We start from the raw sequence: 21,750 nt of genomic DNA, 5'->3' as shown, positions 1-21,750 counted from the left end.
TGCATCCTCGAATTTTCTTCGGGGTGGCATACAAACAACATATTCCAAAGCATCGTTTCTGCCCAGAGATTTTAGAATTGTTTTTCGGAGCAATCTATTTCTCTCTGAATTTCTGTCATATCCGGGATAGCCACTCCCAGGGTGTATGACACGGAAAATATTACACAGTAAGATGGCAGTTTCAAAAAGAAGCATCTTAGGATCTTAAAGCATCTTAGAATTACCTAGTCTCCCAAGGAGACATATTCCACCTTCCTCATTCTTCCCGTCTTAACACTGACTCCAAATATAATCAGTTTTAAGTCATAGAAGGCCTCTTGAAAGCTGTTCTCAAAAACATTTAGATGCAACCTATGTGGCTATTAAAACTTGCATTGAGCCCTGACCGGTTTGGCTCAGTGGATAGAGCGTCGGCCTGCGGACTGAAGGGTCCCGGGTTCGATTCCGGTCAAGGGCATGTACCTTGGTTGCGGGCACATCCCCAGTAGGAGGTGTGCAGGAGGCAGCTGATCGATGTTTCTCTCTCATCGATGTTTCTAACTATCCTCTCCCTTTCCTCTCTGTAAGAAATCAATAAAATATATTATAAATAAATAAAACTTGCGCTGGCCCGCCCACATCACCATGCTTGCTCCTCTTCCTCCTTACCTGTGCAGTGACGCACAAGATAAGGTTAAACCTACAAAGATCATCTCTCCGTGACACTAGGACAGCCGTGGGCAAACTACGGCCCACGGGCCGGATCCGGCCGTTCGGCTGTTCTATCCGGCCCGCGGAGCCGAAAGAGCGGAGGGTTCTCTTGCTCTCCCCTCCGCTCCTTTACTTTGAATTTATATTCGTTCACACAAACACTCCATCCATGCTTTTGTTCCGGCCCTCCGGTCCAGTTTAAGAACCCATGGTGGCCCTCGAGTCAAAAAGTTTGCCCACCCCTGCACTAGGAAATATCCATACAACCCTTAGAGAAATAAAGGCCACGCTTACATTAATTACATTTAGAGCCAACTTGGTTTTTTGTTCTGTTTTGGTAACCCTGGAGAGAGTGGAAGGGAGGGGAAGAGACAGAGAGACAAACATCGATGTGAGACAGACACCTCGACTGGGCTGCCTCCCTCACGTGCCCCGACCAGGGCAGGGATCGAGCCTGCAACCCAGGTACATGCTCTCGACCCAGAATCGAACCCGAGACCCTTCGGTGTGAGGCCCAACGCTCTGACCACTGAGAAAACCGGCCAGGGCGAAAAGGCAACTTGACTTTAAGTCCATATACACCCCCAGGTTTCATGGCTGCGGACGACCCTGCACCAGAGCACAGATTCTGCTCCGCATACAGGACCAAGTTAAGGGAGGGATCGTTTTAAGTTGCCAAAGAAAAGTTAGCAAAGACATTCCACTCCATCATCACCAGCATTCTTGGAACAGTGAACCGTTTCAAACCCATAAAACACGAGAAAAGGCAACTGCATGAACCACGGGAATGGCCGACTAGAACGCCCTCCTCGTTTCTGACCATTTTTCCGTGCACGGTGCTTCGCGATTCGGAGCGCACACCGGCTCCTGCGGCCCCTGAGAATCCATGCCCTCAGTTCCACCTTCAGAAACGTTAATCAGCCCGTTTCCTTTGATAGCCGCCACCGGCAATCCTTTCTGATCTCCGTGGGCTGCTTCCAGGCATGGCATATTCAATTTTAATGAAAACCTACCCCGTTCACAAAGGACCGGAGAGGGCGATGCGGCGCGCTCCCTGCTGTGGCTTACATGGGGAACACAGCCAGCTCCCAGGCAATCCAGGGAAAGGCAGGAAACGCACTCACTGGGTGAGGGCTGGTTTCACCGGGATCTAGACCAGCCGTGGGCAAACTACAGCCCGCGGGCTGGATCCGGCCCGTTCGGCTGTTCTATCCGGCCCGCGGAGCCGAAAGAGCGGAGGGTTCTCTTGCTCTCCCCTCCGCTCCTTTACTTTGAATTTACATTAGTTCACACAAACACTCCGTCCATGCTTTTGTTCCGGCCCTCTGGTCCAGTTTAAGAACCCATGGTGGCCCTCGAGTCAAAAAGTTTGCCCACCCCTGATCTAGAATCATCGAAATACTGAATGTCCAGAATATGAGAACACCCAAATGCCCTGAAGAGTCAAGGAGTGGCAGGCTAATAAACATGTCTCCCCCTGACCAGTGTGGCTCAGTGGATAGAGCGTCGGCCTGCAGACTGAAGGGTCCCAGGTTCGATTCCGGTCAAGGGCATGTACCTTGGTTGCGGGCACATCCCCAGTGGGAGGTGTGCAGGAGGCAGCTGATCGATGTTTTTCTCTCATCGATGTTTCTAGCTCTCTCTCCCTCTCCCTTCCTCTCTGTAAAAAATCAATAAAATATATTTTTAAAAAAAACAAACAAAACGTGTCTCGTGCTCGGTGAACTTGCAGGGCGTGAGGTGGAGGTGGTGGATATTTCGGGAGGTACTCCCTGAGGCTGGGTGAGTGTATTTAAGGAAGGAAACGGGGGTAGACCTGAGGTGAGTGGGTCTAAGCTGAGCAAAGGGGGGGAGGGGAGGAACCATCCCAGACGGAGGAAACAGCTCAGTGGTGGAAGGTACCCATGGCAACTGAGAGCTGAGGGAAGTATGGGAAATGCAAAGTGGCCTCTGTGGCTGGAACCACGAGAGCAAGAGGGGACACACGATGAGGCTAGTGTGACAGTCCGGCAGGGAGTGTTGTTAAAGATTTTGTTTTAAATACATTTTGATTGATGTCAGAGATGAAAGGAGAAAGAGAGAGAGAGAGAGAAACATCCATGATGAGAGAGCATCATGGATCGGCTGCCTCCTGCACGCCCCACACTGGGGATCGAGCCTGTAACCCCGGGCATGTGCCCTGACCGGGAATCGAACCCTGACCTCCTGGTTCATAGGTGGATGCTCAACCACTGAGCCACGCCGGCCGGGCTCATTTCTGAAACTCAGCTCATCACGGATCTTCACAAACATTCTCCTGACTCCCCACCTGATTTTTTTTTCACGCTCCTAACGCCTATACACAGTCGACATCACATTCGCCCCATACATCTTTATTTTGAGATTATTTTGAGACTAGAGGCCCAGTGCACGAAATCCGTGCGTGGGTAGGGTCCCTAGTGGCTGCTGGCCACAGGCCAGGGCCTCCTTTCCCCGGGCTGCCTGCTGCTACCACAGGCGGGGCCGGCTGGGGGGAGGGGCCGAGGGCGGTTGGCCGGCCGGCCGGCCCCACCCCCTGGTCGAACTCCCAGTGGAACTCCTGGTCAAGGGGACCATTTGCACATTAGGCCTTTATTATATAGAATTATTTTCTGTTCTTTGGCCTTCGTTCACTATGTCTTTCCAACTAAGCACAGGGTCGCGATTTGGGCTTCTTTGTTTTGTTTGATCATCACCTCCAGTGCCCAACGTGGTGTGAAACGTGGTGTTAGCATTCTGTCAGTAGTGACTGAGGCACGAGTTTGAGAGTTTCCGGAGTGAAAAGCTGGACGGGATTTTAGACAGTTCTCGGGAAGATCTGGACAACACAGAGCTATACCGATGCCAACTTACCAGAGAAGACGCTAGGGATCTTGGAAAGGAAGCTTTTGACAGTTCGAATGGGAATTCCATTTTTTTCATCTTGCATGCGTGCTATGACGTCTTCCATCTAAACAACAATGACAAAGTAATTAAAACCTTTCAGAAGTTGAATTTTTCATAAAAACCAGTTTTCGTAACAATTGTGCACATCCGTCTTGCTCAACTAAGAATAATGTGATACTCTGACCTTGCTAGACTCTGAAACATTAATATTTTAAGTTTGGTTACAAACGATGGAGAAAACAGCAGGGAGAGTGGCCATTTCGGGCTCCAAGAACCTCCTAAGAGGAGCTGTGAATGACGCCTCTTCTAGTTTTACACGCTCTGCTTGGAAAGGTTGCGATAAAAGTGCCTATTTCTGTAACTGTCAGAAGTCGCTGTCATAGCAAAATGCACACTTCGTTAATATTATTACCTCTACTGAACTTGTTGGGAAAGAAAACAGAAGCCCTAAAAGCCACTGCTTGGGTTTCCTCTTTAGGCAAAGAGGGTTAACTAGAAAATCGAGTTCTGAAGGTCAAACCAGTCACAAGGGCCACGTGTAAAAATACATCTACTGCACTTACCGACGCTCCCTTAGCATTCGCTCCGACTGTTTTTCTGTCAAGCACGGTTTTTACTCACCTGCTTACCTCCTTTCTCGCTATTAGCAATAGCCAGTTAGAGGAGGAGAATGTTAAACTACTAGACCAACTACTAGAACGAGGTAGGCAGCAACAGGGATGAGGGGCTATAAAACATAACTCTGATAAATGATAAAATTCTTTGGGGCAATTTAAGTCCAAAAGACTCCAGTATCTCAAAAGAAGATGTATATTACCCATTACCTAGATACGAGCAATAGATCTATCTATCATCTATCTATCATCTATCATCTATCTATCTATCATCTATCTATCATCTATCTGTCTATTTATAATCTGTCTATCATCTATCATCTATCTATCATCTATCTATCATCTATCAATCTATCAATCTATCATCTATCATCTATCTATCATCTATCTATCTATCTATCTATCTATCATCTATCTGTCTATTTATAATCTATCATCTATCTATCATCTATCTATCATCTATCATCTATCTATCAATCTATCAATCTATCATCTATCATCTATCTATCTATCATCTATCTATCATCTATCAATCAATCTCTCTCTCTCTCTCCCTCTGAGACCTATCTTCATACGGATGCCATTGAGTTGTAAAGGGTCAGCGTGTGGTTCTAAGCCTGTTTCTGACAGAGGGAGAGGGAACTCTGAGCCCGAGATAACAGAACACTGGGCTGTGAGCAGCAGGGCTGGGCATGGGCACTTCTGGGTGACTGGCACTCATTTTCTCTGAGTCCTATCTCCTTTTCCCTTCCAATCAGCAGCAGGTGATCTGTAAGATCCTTCTAGCTGCAACATTATTTAGGTCTGGAAATAATCATCCGTGTTCAGAACTGGAGAGCTCTCTCTCATCACTTAACTCAAAGAGCCGGTTCCCGGCCAGAGACAGAGCAGTGAGTGGATGAAACTGAACACGGCCTTTTACTGCTTTATCTGTTTGGAACTGTCAGTGCATTGTGACATCAGTGCAAATAGTAAGAGTGAAACGGATCACTCTATTACTCTGAGACTCCGTTTTTTCCATCTGTCATCCTATATAATAAAACCCTAATATGCAAATCAACGAAACAGCAGAACGACCGGTCGCTATGACACTCACTGACCATCAGGGGGTGGATGCTCAACACAGGAGCTGCCCCCTGGAGGTCAGTGCACTCCTACAGGGGGAACGGCGCTCAGCCAGACGCCGGGCTGAGGGACCAACCCCCCTCAGTGCACGAATGTCGCGCACAGGGCCTCTAGTATAGGGATAATAATAATAGTGTGCAGCTTGTTACAGGTGATAATTAATGGAACAACGCTCAGTAAATATTTGCCAGAATGCTATCATCATCATCATCATCATCATCATCGCCATCATCATCATCATCATCATCATCAGTGTCTTCCCTCATCACTGTACTAGAATGCCACGGACGCTTTCCATTATAATCCAGTTGGCAAAGACAGCTGTGGTCAAATGCCAAGCATTTATTGAAGTAATAAATTGCCAGTCACAGAGCAGACAAAGATGGACAAGCTTAGATTTCTTGTAGAAGACCGAGTGTGTGCTGGCCTCTGAAAGATAGGGGGTCTGATTAGAAGAAACGTCAGGAAGAATAATTTTTGCATCTAAGTAAGAACTATGAAAACGATGGAAAAAAAAAAACAGTATTTAGAAGGGGAAATGAGACTGCATCCGTTTTTGACAAAATGAAAATGTTTCTGCTCATATTTGCTTGATGAATTTGCCTCTTGAAGTTCATTAGTGGATCCAAATATTGAATTGAGATGAAATCCTTTTTGCAAAAGCAATCTTTTATCTATGCAAACTAATGAACTCTTCTCTGCAAAGAGTGAAAACAATGGCCTCTTGCAAAGTAATTTTGAGAATATCTACAGCTCAATTTGTTTTAAATGTTTTATACCTCTATTATGAAACTCTTCACACTGCAGTTATTGTTCCTCTTAAACTGTTTTCCCTTAGACTTGAACTTCTTGAGGAGAGAACCCTCACCTTGCCCATTTCTGTATTGCTAATATGGAAAGTGCTGGCCCACAGAGAGACTCAAGAATAAAGGAAGAGACATTAAATTTTAATTAATGGCACACGTGTTTTTTTCCTGAGCGATCCAAAGCAAAAATCCAAGTTAAATTGATTTAAGATTTTGTCTTCAGATGTGGGAAATACTTTTAAAAAAAGATCTGCCCTCACCGATTTGGCTCAGTGGATACAGCGTTGGCCTGGGGACTGAAGGGTCCCAGGTTCGATTCCGGTCAAGGGCATGTGCCTTGGTTGCGGGCACATCCCCAGTAGGAGGTGTGCAGGAGGCAGCTGATCGATGTTTCTCTCTCATCAATGTTTCTAAGTCTCTATCCCTCTCCCTTCCTCTCTGTAAAAAATCAATAAAATATATTTTTTTAAAAACCGAACATTTGGTGAAAAAATAGGCTGAGTCAAAAACAGTGGAACAGGAGAGCCGAACGTGCTATCAGCTAGAACAATCTGATGATTTTCTTCACTTAACGCAGAGATTCCTCCGCTTGCTTCTCAGAGGAATTGTTTCTTTCAAACCCTGAGGGTAAATCAGTGGCTGCTTATGAGGCTGTGTTCCTGCTGCTAGATGTGCCGCTCAAGTTCACGGTCATGTGTCAGCTCTCAAGATGAAAGCTGCTACTGGACTCCAACCCACTGCTCCTTTCCCCAGGAATTCATAATTAGCCTCTCCGTTCCAGTGGCTTAGATGTCACTTCAGTGCTTGTGATGTATTTCAAACACGGCTCAGGTTCAAGAGTCTCCGCCCGCACACTCAGCCAAATGAAAGGGAGAGCCTACTACTATACGGCTACACCTCGGAGGAGGGTAACTAATGATTCCAGAGGGAACCCCAGACAGGGAACCCCCACGTACTGATGAAAGGAAAATCCACAGCCTCGAGACCTAGCTAGGTCCCTCATGTTCTTAAGAACAATCAACAACATAAACTGATGAACAAAAATAGAACCAGAGTCAGAGAAGCATCCAACAGACTGTCCAACCTGTGAGGGAAGGCGGGGGGGGGGGGGGGGGTAAGAGATCAACTTGTGTGCATGCCTATGAGCAAAACCAATGGACACGGATGGCGGGGGGAGAATGGGGGAGCATGTGCTAGGGGGTGGGGGCAGTTGGGGAGAGGTCAATGGGGGGGGAGGAGACTTTATGTAATACTTTAAACAATAAAGAATTTATATCTTTTTTAAAAAGATTATGAGAGGTTAATTAAATTTGCGTGTAGCCATACGTGCCAGAATCTTGTCATCATATCCGTAATAATGAATTCATGAAGCCAATAACTTTGCGGACACCCTGACGGTAAGCGAAACATTTGTACGAAATAAAGTTAACGGTTTTGTACTCTGTGGGTCTGAAAGAGAAATGAATCCACCGCAAGTTCAAAGCAAGTTTATTCCCAACTTCTTATGGTAATCCACCCTTAAGCACAGGCATTTAGAAACCGACCTGGGAGACTATATGCGTGGTACATACTTTCAAGTTATTGTGTGTAATCATCACGTTCAGTGTGAGCTAAAAAAAAAAAAAAAGTGGGAGAGATGGAAAAAAATAAATTAAAAATGGGAGGAAGGGATCACTGTAGTGCTTCTTGAATACCTCAGACAATTCGGTGGTGGCATTTATCCCGTAACTTAAAATGTGCCTATAATTCTTTTTTCTTCAAGAAGCCATTCTCAAGTAGGACGTGATTGGCGCTTCTGAGCTAGGCAGTGAAAACAGACGAAGTAGAACTGGTTTCTTAAAAAGGTTAAATGAGAATAACGAGCTTAAAATTTGCAACCACAACTGTTTTCGGCTCGAAATGATTTAAGGAAAGCTGCTTCTAATTGGTATTATTTCCCCCCATGTCACTGTTGGCAATAGTACCGTAACTCAGAATTACCCTTTTCATGTGAAAAACCTCGTGTTCGCATGACTAATTATGACTAAAAGATGTCCCTTTTCAAAAGCAGTAACTAATTTGGAAACATTGCGATTTTATGCTCTGGCAATTTTAGAGAAGGTAGGAGACACTTTTTTTCTGATTTATGGATGTTATTTGTTTTTCAATAAAGCATCTCTCATCCATCTCACGCAACATAACCTCTACTTCATTGTTTTTTTAAATATATTGTTACTGATTTCAGAGAGGAAGGGAGAGGGAGAAATAGAAACATCGGTGATGAAAGAGAATCATTGACTGGTTGCCTCCTGCACGCCCCCTACTGGGGATCGAGGCCGAAACCCAGGCATCTGACCTGACCGGGAATCAAACCGTGACCTTGGTTCTTAGGTCAACCCTCAACCACTGAGCCACACCGGCTAGGCACACACGTGTTTTTAATTATGGGAAACCAAGGTGTATGACTTAATTTACCGTAGGATAGCTTCCTTTGTAAATGGAGGCTCAGACTCGTCCCTGAGACGATTTTAGTATTGTTTCATCAGGAGCGGTCCAAAGGCTGACCTTCAGTCACCACCTCCATTAGTGTTTATCCGCCGTTCAGCCAGCCTGCTTAGTCTAAGGATTAATACCATGTCCGACCCCCATTTAAAATGTTTATGAAAAGGATTATAGCGTGACGGTAAGGCCGAAGCACTTTAAAAGGACAAGAGCATAATCATACCAATGATGAAGGCTTATCTGTTTCGGATGCACACACTAAAAACCAATACACGTATGATGAGGTGGCTGCCTGCCTTGCGTTTCATGCTTTCCCAAGTTCTAAATTGGTTTCTGCTGTGCCGGAGCCTGACCTCCTTCTCGGCGTGACGTCCTCTGGTTTCCTTATTTCAAAGATTGACTTTTAAATTTCAATTTCCTGGAATTTTTTTTTCGAGATCGATGAGTAAATTTTAGAAAGGCGAAAGGAGCAGAATGTCCCCTCTCACTGTGCCTTTGCTGGGGCTGCCCATCCGAGGCCCTACAAAGGGAAAATGGATTTTACGTTCAGGAGCCTTTGAACAGCTCTATTGATCTTTCCAACCCACTGAACAGCAGACTGTAAAGAAAGGGAAATTCAACGTGACTTTTCTGATTCGCCCTTCACATACGGAAGACTGGAGCTGGGGATGTGCAAAATCGCCACCTTCCTGCTGATCATCTAGGAAAGCAAGCTCTCCGCAGAGGGCGTTGTGCAACTCGCCACTCCTGCTCAACTCTCGGAGAAAAAGTTAGAGCTCACGGTGGGCTAGCGCACAAAATATCCCTGGGCCTAGACATGCAAATGTGTAACTTCCAGCCCAGTAACGGTTTCTTTTTTATATCTCCCACTAAAGGCCTGTTGCACGAAGATTCGTGCAATAGGCCTTCCTTACCCTGGCTGCCGGCAACGGTTTTCCGCCGACACCCGGGACCCGGGCTGCAGCGGAGCCAAGCCTTCAGCCTTCAGCCTTCAGGCTTGGCTCCAGCCACAGCAGAGCCTTCAGTGTTCAGTCTTCAATCTTCACTCAGGTGGAGCCTTCAGTCTTCACTCCGTGCCTGCATATGCAAATTAACCAGCCATTTCGTTGTGTTAATTTGCATACTCACCCCTGATTGGCTGGTGGGGCGTCGCGGAGGTACAGTCAATTTGAATCTTTCTCTTTTATTAGTGTGGATGATTCTGTTTTTCTTAGGAAAACAAGATTCCCATGCCAAGGGAACTGGCTGCCGTCCTCCTGACAATAGCTCTCCACAATTTCCTGAGAAAATGAAAAAAGGGATGTGCCTTCCTTACTGCTAGAGAGCTTGTGTCTACTCTCTGACAATCGAAACATGGATGCCAGGCCTGGCCGGCGTGGCTCAGTGGTTGAGCGTCGACCTATGAACCAGGAGGTCAGGGTTTGATTCCCGGTCAGGGCACATCTGAAGAAGCTTTTATTGGATTTCTACTCCAAAACATCAGATGTGATGATCCCCTATATTTAGGAGAAGACAATTGCTAAAGATGGGGTACAAGATATGTAATGGACGGAGAGTAAGGCATTTAGAACAGAAGGTCTGGGATCAAGCCATGAGCTAAGGGGTGGAGGGGGGAAGCAATTCATCTACACAATAGAGCAAATAATAATTGCCAGCTTCTCTATCTAATGCATTTTGCAAATACCCAACAGGATAATGCACGTGAAAGTACTCTGCAAAGCTCACAAAGGCGAAGAGATGAAAAGTCGTACTGTGATCCTACCCACACCCTTTGTACATCTTATGAGTTAGAAGTCCTGGAGTGGCTTATTCTGAGAGCCCACCGAGTTTATGTGATATTATGGCTGCTGTTTTTGAAGAGGAATAGTGTCCCTTCACAGAGGCCTACAGATAACATCATCCAGCTTGACGCTCACAATGAAAGCTGTGGCATCAGCATTGTTATTGTTATTCTGTCAATGAATCAAAACGTACAATGAAGTAAAACCCACAGAGCTGGTGGGAGAATGTGGTGCAGACTGAGATCTATGTAACGCTACGGCTACTATAATGATACTGTGCCCCCACCTGAAGCCATAGTAAATACGACATTTCCACGTGAAAGCTGAAGACCTTGGCCTTCTTTCTTGGATGGGGCAGGTGACTGGGGATCTGGTGAGAGAGGTTATGTGCACCTCTCAGGTGGAGAAGCGCTCTATGAATGATCGATGAAGGCCAAGGACCTCACCTTTTCAGAGGAGAGAGCTGCGTCTGCTCACATAGTGGAACAAGTACTCAGATAAAGCCCTCAGATTGTAAAAGCCCTAATTTATCTCTCTATCTTCTCATTAGCTCGCCTCTCTCTCTCTCTTTCTCTCTCTCCCTCTCTCTCTCTCTCTCTCTCTCTCTCACACACACACACACACACACACACACACACACACACACGTGCTATTTCTGTTTCATTGTTTGATTTAACCCAATTTCTACTGGACAAACGGTGAGATCCTTAACGGGAATTATAACGAAGGGCATGCCAACAAAAAAAACACACACATATACAGTAATACTCAGAAGAAGCCCTGAGGTTGTGGACAGCCCTGGAGACTAAGAATTCTCAAATAGTCACTCGCAGGGCCATCGACAAGGGATGCAGCCCCCGTGAGAGAACATGACCGCCTCCCCACAGCGCACTTGTACTGTATGGCTTAGTCCAGTGGTCGGCAAACCCATGAGTCTGCAGAGCCAAATATCAACAGGACAACGATGGAGATTTCTTTGGAGAGACAACTTTTTTAAACTTAAACTTCTTCTAACGCCACTTCTTCAACACAGACTCGCCCAGGCCGTGGCATTTTGTGGAAGAGCCACACTCCAGGGGCCAAAGAGCCGCCTGTGGCTCGCGAGCCGCGGTTTGCCGACCACTGGCTTCGTCTGATTATTTTTTTTCTTGCCAGACCCAGTCCCTTGCTTCGGATTGGTTTCCTCTGGGCAGGATAAACACTCTTTTTTTTTTTTTTTTAATATATTTTATTGATATTTTGTAGAGAGGAAGGGAGAGGGATAGAGAGCTAGAAACATCGATGAGAGAGAAACACCGATCAGCTGCCTCCTGCACACCTCCCACTGGGGATGTGCCCGCAACCAAGGTACATGCCCTTGACCGGAATCGAACCCGGGACCTTTCAGTCCGCAGGCCGACGCTCTATCCACTGAGCCAAACCGGTTTCGGCAGGATAAACACTCTTTACCTGCTTGCTCAAGGGCCGTCCTGTTGGTCCTAACATCTAGTGGGTGTTAGGCGCCGACTGACACGGAAGGCAATGAACTTGTCCTGTCCAGGAAACCTGTGAGACAGTGGCACCCTATGAAACCAGACCTTATGGGAACTTTTTTAAACTTGTCTACGATGGGCATGACACAGGGAATACTCTAACCCAGGCGTCCTCAAACGACGGCCCGCGGGCCACAGGCGGCCCGCCGAGGACATGGAAACGGCCCGCCGGGGGCCGCTGCCTGTCCTGCTTAGCAGCCGACGCGTCCCGGGCCCGCAGTGCGCATAGGAATTTGTTCATCGTTTTTTTTTTTTTAAAACTATAGTCCGGCCCTCCCACGGCCTGAGGGACAGGGAACTGGCCCCCTGTTTAAAAAGTGTGAGGACCCCTGCTCTAAACGTGTACTGTGGAGAAATTTAAATAGACACACAACTCAACAGGATCCACTGGGGCCCGTGTGCTCATCTGCGGGCTGCGGCGATCATGAAGTTGTTAGGCCAACTCATCTTTCCAAAGGAACGAAGCCGAAACCGGTTTGGCTCCGTGGATAGAGCGTCGGCCTGCGGACTGAAGGGTCCCAGGTTCGATTCCGGGCAAGGGCATGTACCTTGGTTGCGGGCACATCCCCAGTAGGGGGTGTGCAAGAGGCAGCTGATCGATGTTTCTCTCTCATCGATGTTTCTAACTCCCTATCCCTCTCCCTTCCTCTCTGTAAAAAATCAATAAAATATATTAAAAAAACAAAAAAAGGAACGAAGATAAGCTTCCTCTACGAAAGGGACTTCTTGGAAAAACAGATAACTGATTTTTAAGCGAATGTGGATTTCCCACATAAGAAGCCACGGGGCGCACTCAGCAGGCGCCGGCTGCCAGCCTCCCACTGTGTGGCTACTTCGGGCCCCAGATCTGACCTTCTTCAATGAGCAAAGAACGGCCTTCTGAGTGAAATTCACATTCTGCCTTTAGACGCCTTCTTCCGTTTGCTCTGAACCACCTTGGGATACAGATACTGGAATTCACAGCAACTCCCTTTTACAGATGACAGAACTAGGGCCCAGAAAACGGACGTGACGGACTCAAGTGGACACTGATGTTAAGAAGCAAACCCTCTATGTAGGCACGTTTCAGAGCCTGGCAACAGAGAATGATATTTCAAAGAAATATCCTGTTAAGAGAAAGCAACATCCTTTTTCCCTATGAATAAAATGCGAATGCCCCTGGAATGCAGTGTTCTCTCAGGGGAAAAGAACGAGGCCACGCTGAAAATTTTCCATGTGGTGGCATGCCACGAGAACAATCCTTTGCATTTCAACCACGACTTTTTTTTTTTTAAGTATATTTTTATTGATTTTGGAGAGGGACAGAAAGGGGGAGAGAGAGAGAGAAACATCAATGATGAGAGAGATCATGGATTGGCTGCTTCCTGCACACCCCACACTGGGGATCGAGCCTGCAATCTGGGCATGTGCCCTGACCTGGAATGGAACTGTGACCTCCTGGTTCATAGGTCAACGCCCAACCACGACTTTTAAACGCTCTCATACCGTGTTCTGGCTGTTCTCATGCATTTGCTGGGAATTGCTACTAGGATTTCTAGAATTTTTTGAAACTGTAACAGGACCCACGCCTTTCGATCCGTATGGCAGCTGTTGAAACAAATGTTAAGCGATTCTCTCTCAATGCCTCATCGACGTAGTTGATACTTACTGTGACTCCACATGTCAAAATGTTAAATGCCTATTGCGGTCTGTGGTTTGTGACAGGAAGGAAGGGTGAGGAATGACTTCCCCGGGAAGGGATCCTTTGAGTTGGGCTTCGAACCCCGATCACCAATCAGAGAAGCTGAGAGGAGGGATGCAAGTGAAAGCACAGCCGTGGGAAAGCTCTGGATGAGCTGGGCCAGAACAGGTAGTCTGTGGAGTGGTACTCTATGGGGTCAAGTTCGCGAGCGTTATGTGCAGGCTCGAGTGGAAATAGGACAGGGGTCACGGAGGGGAAACCACCGCAGGGAGAGGAAAAGCTGCGATATAATTCAGATCAGGTTCATCTAAGGTCGTTATGGAGAAGCCAACAAAGGTGAAAAGGAGCTTGGGTAGAACCCGGGGAGTGTCCTGGGAGTAGTAGCCAGTGCTGGGAAGAATCCAGAGAGCGTGAGGTCCGGTCCAGGCAGAGGATGGGCTAAGACAACCTTTTACCGCTTGGGAGAGGGATGGAAGATTCTCTCCTGCAAGGGTTTGCCAACGTTTTCACAGCAATCTACAGTGAGATAAACATTTTTCATTATGACCCAGGACAAATAAGCGTATTCCTACATTAGGGAGATGTAATTGAAGCAAAGGTTTTTTGAAACAACACTCATCCATGCTATGGGTAATGAAGTCTGGCATTTCCCATCCTATTCCATTATCTATATATATAAAAGCCTAATATGCAAAGTGTCCCCGCGGGAGTTCAACCGACCTGGAGTTCAATGGCTCGCTATGACGTGTGCTGACCACCAGGGGGCGGCGCGGAACGAAGGAAAAGCCCCGGCAGGCAGCCGGCAGCCGCTAGGGACCCTCTAGTCTACACTAATACAAGAGAAATATGCAAATTGACCATACCTCTGCGATGCCCACCAACCAATCAGGAGTGAGTATGCAAATTAGCCCAACAAAGATGGCAGGTTAATTTGCATACACCGGCGTGGAATGGCCAGGCAGGGCGGGACATCTGCTATGAGGGGGAGGGTGGGGGGCGGAGGGAGCTACAGGAGCGGTGCTCCAGCAGGAGCGGACAAGACTGAAGGCTCAGGCCGGAGCAAAGATTCCGGCCCTTCCCCAACCAGGGGAAGGCGGTGACCAGAGTTAAGGCCTGGGTCCCGGGTGCCGGAGGAAAACCGGTGCCGGCAACCAGGGGAAGGAAGGCCTATTGCACGAATCTTCATGCAACGGGCCTCTAGTCTTAAAATAAAAAAGTACTAGCTACAAACTTCTCAATGGCTTTCACAAGCTACTAATGGAACGCAGCTTAACTGGCAGCTTGTGAAGTACTATTCTACCGGGTGCATTCCATGAGGAAATAACTATAATCAAGTCGTTTTCATCCTTAAGATCTACCCAACCAAGTAATTAAACGAACAAAAAAACACCTCCCTGTCTTCCTCTACCCACCATCTTATTTCATTTTAGACCAAATATCTTGTCTTCTAGAAAGAGTTGTTTAACCCAGTAGTCTTTAAACTTTTTGATCTCACACTTTTCAAAATTATTGAGAACCCAAAAGGTTTTGATCCAATGGGTTCTACCTATTAATATTTGCCATTTTTGAAACTAACACTGAGCCATCTAAAATATACTAGCATATGTGTGTATATACAGTTATTTCATCTTACCTCATAATAAACATGTAAATTGACCATACCTCTGCTACGCCACCAGCCAATCAGGAGCTATATGCAAATTAATCCAACAAAGATGGCGGTTAAGTTGCATACACAGGCGCCGAGTGACGGGGCGGGACACAGGCGTTCTGCCCCACCCCCGGTCTCTCAGGGCCTCTGGGCAGCTTGGAAAGGTGGGGCCTGAGCAGAAAGGGGCTGGGCCGGAGTGGGAATGCGGTGCCGGCAGCCAGGGAAAGGAAAGCCCGTTCTAGCACGAATCTTCGTGCATCGGGCTCCTAGTTAAAATTACAATAATGAATCTGTTACATATTAACAGAAATGTTTCACCCCAAAATAACTATAGTTTCCCAAATGCATTCAGTGAAAGGAGTGGCTTATTTTACATTTTTTAAAATCTCTTCAGTGTTTGACTTAAAAGAAAACAGCTAGATTCTCCTATCTCTTCTGCATTCAATCTGTTGTAACACGCCTTGTGGCTGAGGACAATCTGGCCTCACACAGAGAATACTTTAACGAGGAAGAGATAGTTTAATAGATTTTCAGACAATTGAGGATACTCTTCTTTGCTTCTCCAGGTAGCATTTTCTTAATGGTTACTTGGAATTTCTTCAGCCCAGGAACCCGACTTGCTTTATAGCCAGGTGCAAACATTTTACAGTTTAACCAAATGTCTGTGAAGCATTTTCCCGTGTCTCATCTCATCTGATCCTCCCAGAAATCCTGGAGTGGGTCAAGAGGAGACTCGGTGGAATCCTATTTTCTTTTCATTAGCAAGACGCGAACAGCAATATTAAAATATCTCTGCTAATTAATTTCCTTTCGACGTGCACGAATCCGTGCACCGGGACACCAGTTGTGAAATACCAGGTGTAAAGGGATTTTTGAACAGATATCTCCGAAGGAAGGCTTCCAGTGTCTTACACCAGTGGTCGGCAAACTGCGGCTCGAAAGCCACATGTGGTTCTTTGGCCCCTTGAGTTTTTAGCAAAGGCCAGCTTAGGAGTACCCTCATTAAGTTAATAACAATGTACCTACCTATACAGTTTAAGTTTAAAAAATTTGGCTCTCGAAAGAAATTTCAGTCGTTGTACTGTTGCTATTTGGCTCTGTTGACTAATGAGTTTGCCGACCACTGTCTTACACCAAAGATCTCCAAGAAAGGACACACGTACACCAGGCTTCCACAACAGTGGAGCTCTAGCTCCTTCTTTTGTGGGAGAATTTCAAGGGCTAGTGCTCAACAGAAGATACTACGAGAGGACCCTCAGGTATGTATGGGTCTCAGTTAGGGTAAGAAAAGAACAAAAGAAAGGGAAACTAAAAAAGGTCCCTAGAAGGAGCAATAACAACACTATCATTCGAAAATCTGTAACTGGTGCATCCATCCATAACGTGTGACAAACTATGGTTTGACTTTCCGGCATAGATGTCTGGGGTGAAAAACTTTTTTTGGAAGCTTCTAGAAGACTATGCTACTACGCATTTCTCGTCATGATCAACTTGCAACGTTGAGGTGTAGCGAAGAAAGGTTCGGTGCCAGTTCCCCTGTGTTGTAACTGCTAATTATTTTTCCACGGGTAATTATAGAGTTCCGTTCCAGGACTTTTCGTTACTTTTTCAACATCACTCGCGGCATCGTGTTGGGCAAATTCTGTCTATGCAAATACAGCTGCCGCCTTCAAGGACGCTGTTCTGTGGGTTCACACGGAAGTAATTCAACCACTTGGCACTTCATTCATCTTGTTGGCAAGTTGAGTGAATAAAGAGTAAATAAAATAAAATAAAATAAAATGAATAGCCCAGGCCGGCATGGCTCAGTGGTTGAACGTCAACCTAGGAACCAGGAGGTCATGGTTCAGTTCCCGGTCAGGGCACATGCCCAGGTTGCAGGCTGGATCCCCAGTGGGGCGCTCATCGTTGATGTTTCTCTCTCTCTCCCTCTCTCTTCCTCTCTGAAGTCAACAAAAATATATCACTTCTAAAAATGGAATGCATATATGATCTTTAGTTGGTACTTGTATGTCTTATTTAGCCTGCAGATTGCTCTCTGCCATCCAAATGTCTAGCATACACTGGATGCTTGATAAATGATGGTTGAATGAATGAATAAAATATAATCCTTACTTTTGTGTCATCACAGAGGTGTCTTGGCACCCGGTATGGCTACTCTCATGAGTGCACGTGAGCCCCTGAGGACATAAAAAAAAGGTGGCCTCAATCGGTGGAAAGAGGCTACAGGGGTGGGCAAACTTTTTGACTCGAGGGCCACCATGGGTTCTTCAACTGGACCGGAGGGCCGGAACAAAAGCATGGATGGAGTGTTTGTGTGAACTAATATAAATTCAAAGTAAAGGAGCGGAGGGGAGAGCAAGAGAACCCTCCGCTCTTTCGGCTCCGCGGGCCGGATAGAACAGCCGAACGGGCCGGATCCGGCCCGCGGGCCGTAGTTTGCCCATGGCTGTAGAACAAGGCTTTGTGGGTAAAAATCGCAGCTCTGCTGGCCTAGCTTCTGAACTTGGGAGAGCTAGCCAACACTGGCGTGCCTCCACCTCGGCATCTGGAAACTAGAAACGATAAATAATAGTATCCGCCTCACAGGGCTATTTGAGGAGTAAATGAGTTTACACCTTCCTACCCCGGCCCCCCGTACGCCCACTATAGAGCTTGGGAAAGTGCCTGGGACAGAGAAACGCCGCATACGTGTGAGCTATAATTACTTCTTCTTTTCGCATCGTACGTTCTTTATTTAGCAGCCCCGAGCTGATTTTTGTCGGGATGACAGCATTGTCTAACCACAGGAACAAACACTGCAGAACCCTAAGCAATGATTAAGTGCAATATCTCCATTCTATTATTCCTTCCCTCCCTCCCTCCTTCCCTCCTTTCCTCCTTCCCTCCCTCCTTTCCTTCCTCCCTCCCTTCCTTCCCTCCTTCCCTCCCTCCTTCTTTCCTTCTTTCCTTTCTTCCCTCCCTTCCTCCCCTCCCTCCCTTCCTTCCTTCCTTCCTCCCTCCCTTCCTTCCCTCCTTCCCTCCCTCCCTTCCTCCCCTCCCTCCCTTCCTTCCTTCCTCCCTCCCTTCCTTCCCTCCTTTCCTCCTTCCCTCCCTCCCTTCCTTCCTTCCCTCCTCCTTCCCTCCCTCCCTCTTTCCTTCCTTCCTTCATCCCTCCCTTCCTTCCTCTCTTCTGAATGCCTTCTAGATGACATGATTCCGTATTAGGTCAGGTACAGTAGTGAAGACAAATTACAAGATAATTTTGACCTTAGGATCTTATGATCTCAGAGGGACATGCACATAAATGCATACATTTCAATCCAAAGTAATATTCTCTAGAGGGGGACCCCAAACGCCCAGCTCTTGGAGGAGTACGTAGGGAATTTTATAGAAAGGGGTGGTAACACCTTTATGATTTTACAGCCTTGGCGACAGTTCACATTTTCCTCCCGTGTGGCTCTGCCTTCATGGTGCCCAGAAAGAAGGCCAATTAAACAACAGGTAAGCCAATCAATAATTATATTTATGTTCCTGCCCAGGCATATTAACAGAAGAGCAGCTACTGTGTCAAAGCCAGTTAGCACTGTGGGGAGGGGGTAGATCAGGGGTGGGCAAACTTTTTGACTCGAGGGCCACCATGGGTTCTTAAACTGGACCGGAGGGCCGGAACAAAAGCATGGATGGAGTGTTTGTGTGAACTAGTATAAATTCAAAGTAAAGGAGCAGAGGGGAGAGCAAGAGAACCCTCCGCTCTTTCGGCTCCGCGGGCCGGATAGAACAGCCGAACGGGCCGGATCCGGCCCGCGGGCCGTAGTTTGCCCACGGCTGGGGTAGACATAACTTTAAAGAACTTCTCAAAAAATTTTTTTTCAAAACAGAAGTGGTTTTACCCTCCATCCCTACTCTTCAAGAACACCCACATCGACCACGAGATGTACTCGCCAAGTGTCCTCAGTGACTGTGTGGGTTGAAGTCCACCTTAGAAGCTCCTCATCATTAGACACAAACAAGCAGATAAACAAGGAACGGAACTCAGGGTGCTTTAGGCGGTGGTAGGGTTTTTGTTGGTTGTAAAAGCCCCCGGAATGAGAAGTCCTGAGGGAGGTGACTTCAGATTTCCTTCACACAGATCTCTATGCTACATCATCAGGGTGTGACCTTCATAGCCACCAGGTGGCTTCAGCAGTTCCAGGCATGACATTTTCACTGTTTTTTCCAAAAACAAACAAACAAAAAACAAAGTGGGGGAGAGGGGTCCATATTTCACCTTTGGGTTCCTAGCAGCTGCACAGAAGAAATCCCTTTAGGTCAAATCAGCAAGAACGGAGCTACGCCTGCTGTGTGCTGCACAAGCCAATCACTGGCGAAGAGATTGGAGCAGAGACAATCAACCCCCCAAGGTGCAGTGTTCTCAGACTTGAATGTGCACCAGAGACTGAGAGCTTATGAAACACAGATTTCTGGGCTCCACCCCGAAACCAGTGGGTCTGGGGTGGGGCTCATCTTTCTAAGCATGGCTGGCACCGCCCCAAAGCATGTGGGAGCGGGAATGCTACATCACATGGCGGGGAGGGGCGGTGTCGGCAGCGGGGCAGAGAGAAGAACTCTACCAACGTTTTCCTAGAGCTTTTCGTCTTTTTTATGTACCTACTGGAGGACTGGTGCACAAAATTCGTGCACTCAGTGGGGGTCCCTCAGCTCGGCCTGCGCCCTCTCGCAGTCCAGGAGCCCGCGGGGGATGTCTGACTGCAGTGAAGGTGGGAGAGGCTCACCGCCACGGCGCTCGCCAGCCCTGGGGCCGGGAGGGATGCAGGAGGTTGGCCAGCCAGGGAGGGGTTGCGGGAGGGCTTCAGGGCATGTCTGGCCCGTCTCCTCAGTCCTGATCAGCCTGATCCCAACAGCAAGCTAACCTACCTGCCAGAGTGTCTGCCCCCCGGTGGTCAGTGCACGTCATAGCGAGTGGTTGAACAGCCTTAGCATATGATGAGCATACTAGAGGCCCAGTGCATGAAATTCGTGCACGGGGTGTGTGTGTGTGTGTGTGTGTGTGTGTGTGTGTCCCTCAGCCCAGTCTGCACCCTCTCCAATCTGGGACCCCTCAAGAGATGTCCGACTGCCCGTTTAGGGATCGGGCCTAAATGGGGAGTCGGACATTCCTCTCACAATCCAGGACTGCTGGCTCCCAACTGCTCGCCTGCCTGGCTGCCTGACTGCCCCTAACTGCTTCTGCCTGCCAGCCTGATCACCCCCTAACCACTCCCCTGCCAGCCTGATCAATGCCTAACTGCTCCCCTGCCGGCCCAATTGCTCCCAACTGCCCTCCCCTGCTGGCCTGGTTCCCCCCAACTGCCCTCCCCTGCTGTCCCAGTCACCCCTAACTGCCCTCCCCTGCCGGCTCGGTCGCCCCTAACTACTCTCCCCTCCAGGCCTGGTCCCCCCCAACTGCCCTTCCCCTGCTGGCCCAGTCACCCCTAACTGCCTTCCCTTGCTGGCCTGATCGCCCACAACTGCCCTCCCTTGCAGGCCATCTTGTGGTGGCCATTTCATGTTCACATGGGGGCAGCCATATTGTGTGTTGGAGTGACTGTCAATTTGCATATTACTTTTATTAGATAGGATTACGCTTTGATTGGTTGAACGGCCGACTGGACGACCAGACACTTAGCATATTAGGCTTTTATTATAGAGGGTGTTTTTATTGATTTCAGAGAGGAAGCAAAAGGGAGAGAGAGAGAGAGAGAGAGAAACATCCATGATGAGAGAGAATCATGGATCGGCTGCCTCCTGCATGTCCCCCACTGGGGATCGAGCCCACAACCCGGGCATGTGTCCTGACCGAGAATGGAACTGTGACCTCCTGGATCATAGGTCAACACTCTTAACTCCTGAGCCATGCCGGCCGGGCTCTTTGAATATTAAGACTGCCTCCAGAGAATGATCAGCATAGCAAATTAATGACGGAACCCAGTTGTTTAAGACATTTTAGAATTTTGATTTGTATCCTCACGGATCCACTTTTGTGAATCTAGGACAGGAATACCGTCGGAAAGTTGCCATCCCTGCTCAGCCACCGTGGCCCTCAAGCTTGTCACTATCATTGTGGATGGAGCTATTCACCTCCTACTTAGAAATGAATACGGTTTGGCTGGCTTTGAAAAGAGAAAAATTTAAGGAGGTTAAGATTTTTCTAGCGCAGCAAGTACCCACTTGCTAATCATTTTTATATAAAAAGTCCAAAATAATGCACTTCACCAGATGTTCCTTTCAGTTTCCAGGGATTAATCGGAGAGTTAATTATCCATGTTAAGTCATTAACAACAAGGACGACAACAAAACAAAAAAAAAAAGCTCCGCGTCCGTTACTGATGCTTTTAATTGTATGACGGACCATTGTTCATTTCCATTTTTAAGAAGTACAATCATTCAGACATGCAAAAATAAAAAACAGTCCCGGAATGCATCTTCTATTCTGCTTGGCAACATCTGAGCAGTAATTAACTTCT

General features: G+C 47.3%; 1 protein-coding gene across 7 annotated transcripts in view; it reads right to left on the bottom strand.

Moving 5' to 3' along the window:
* Nucleotides 1–21,750, bottom strand: part of RGS7 (regulator of G protein signaling 7) — a 174,746-nt gene that overhangs the window by 84,936 nt on the left and 68,060 nt on the right. For all 7 annotated transcript variants that reach the window (XM_080650877.1, XM_080650876.1, XM_080650882.1 and 4 more), the window contains one exon: nt 3,562–3,658. In XM_080650877.1, the coding sequence (XP_080507003.1) occupies nt 3,562–3,658 (97 nt within the window). The remainder of the gene's footprint in view (nt 1–3,561; nt 3,659–21,750) is intronic.

This window comes from Plecotus auritus (genome assembly GCF_963455305.1).
Source record: "Plecotus auritus genome assembly, chromosome: 14".
In the NCBI taxonomy this organism is placed as follows: Eukaryota; Metazoa; Chordata; class Mammalia; order Chiroptera; family Vespertilionidae; genus Plecotus; species Plecotus auritus.
This window is presented reverse-complemented; position numbering and strand designations above follow the sequence as displayed.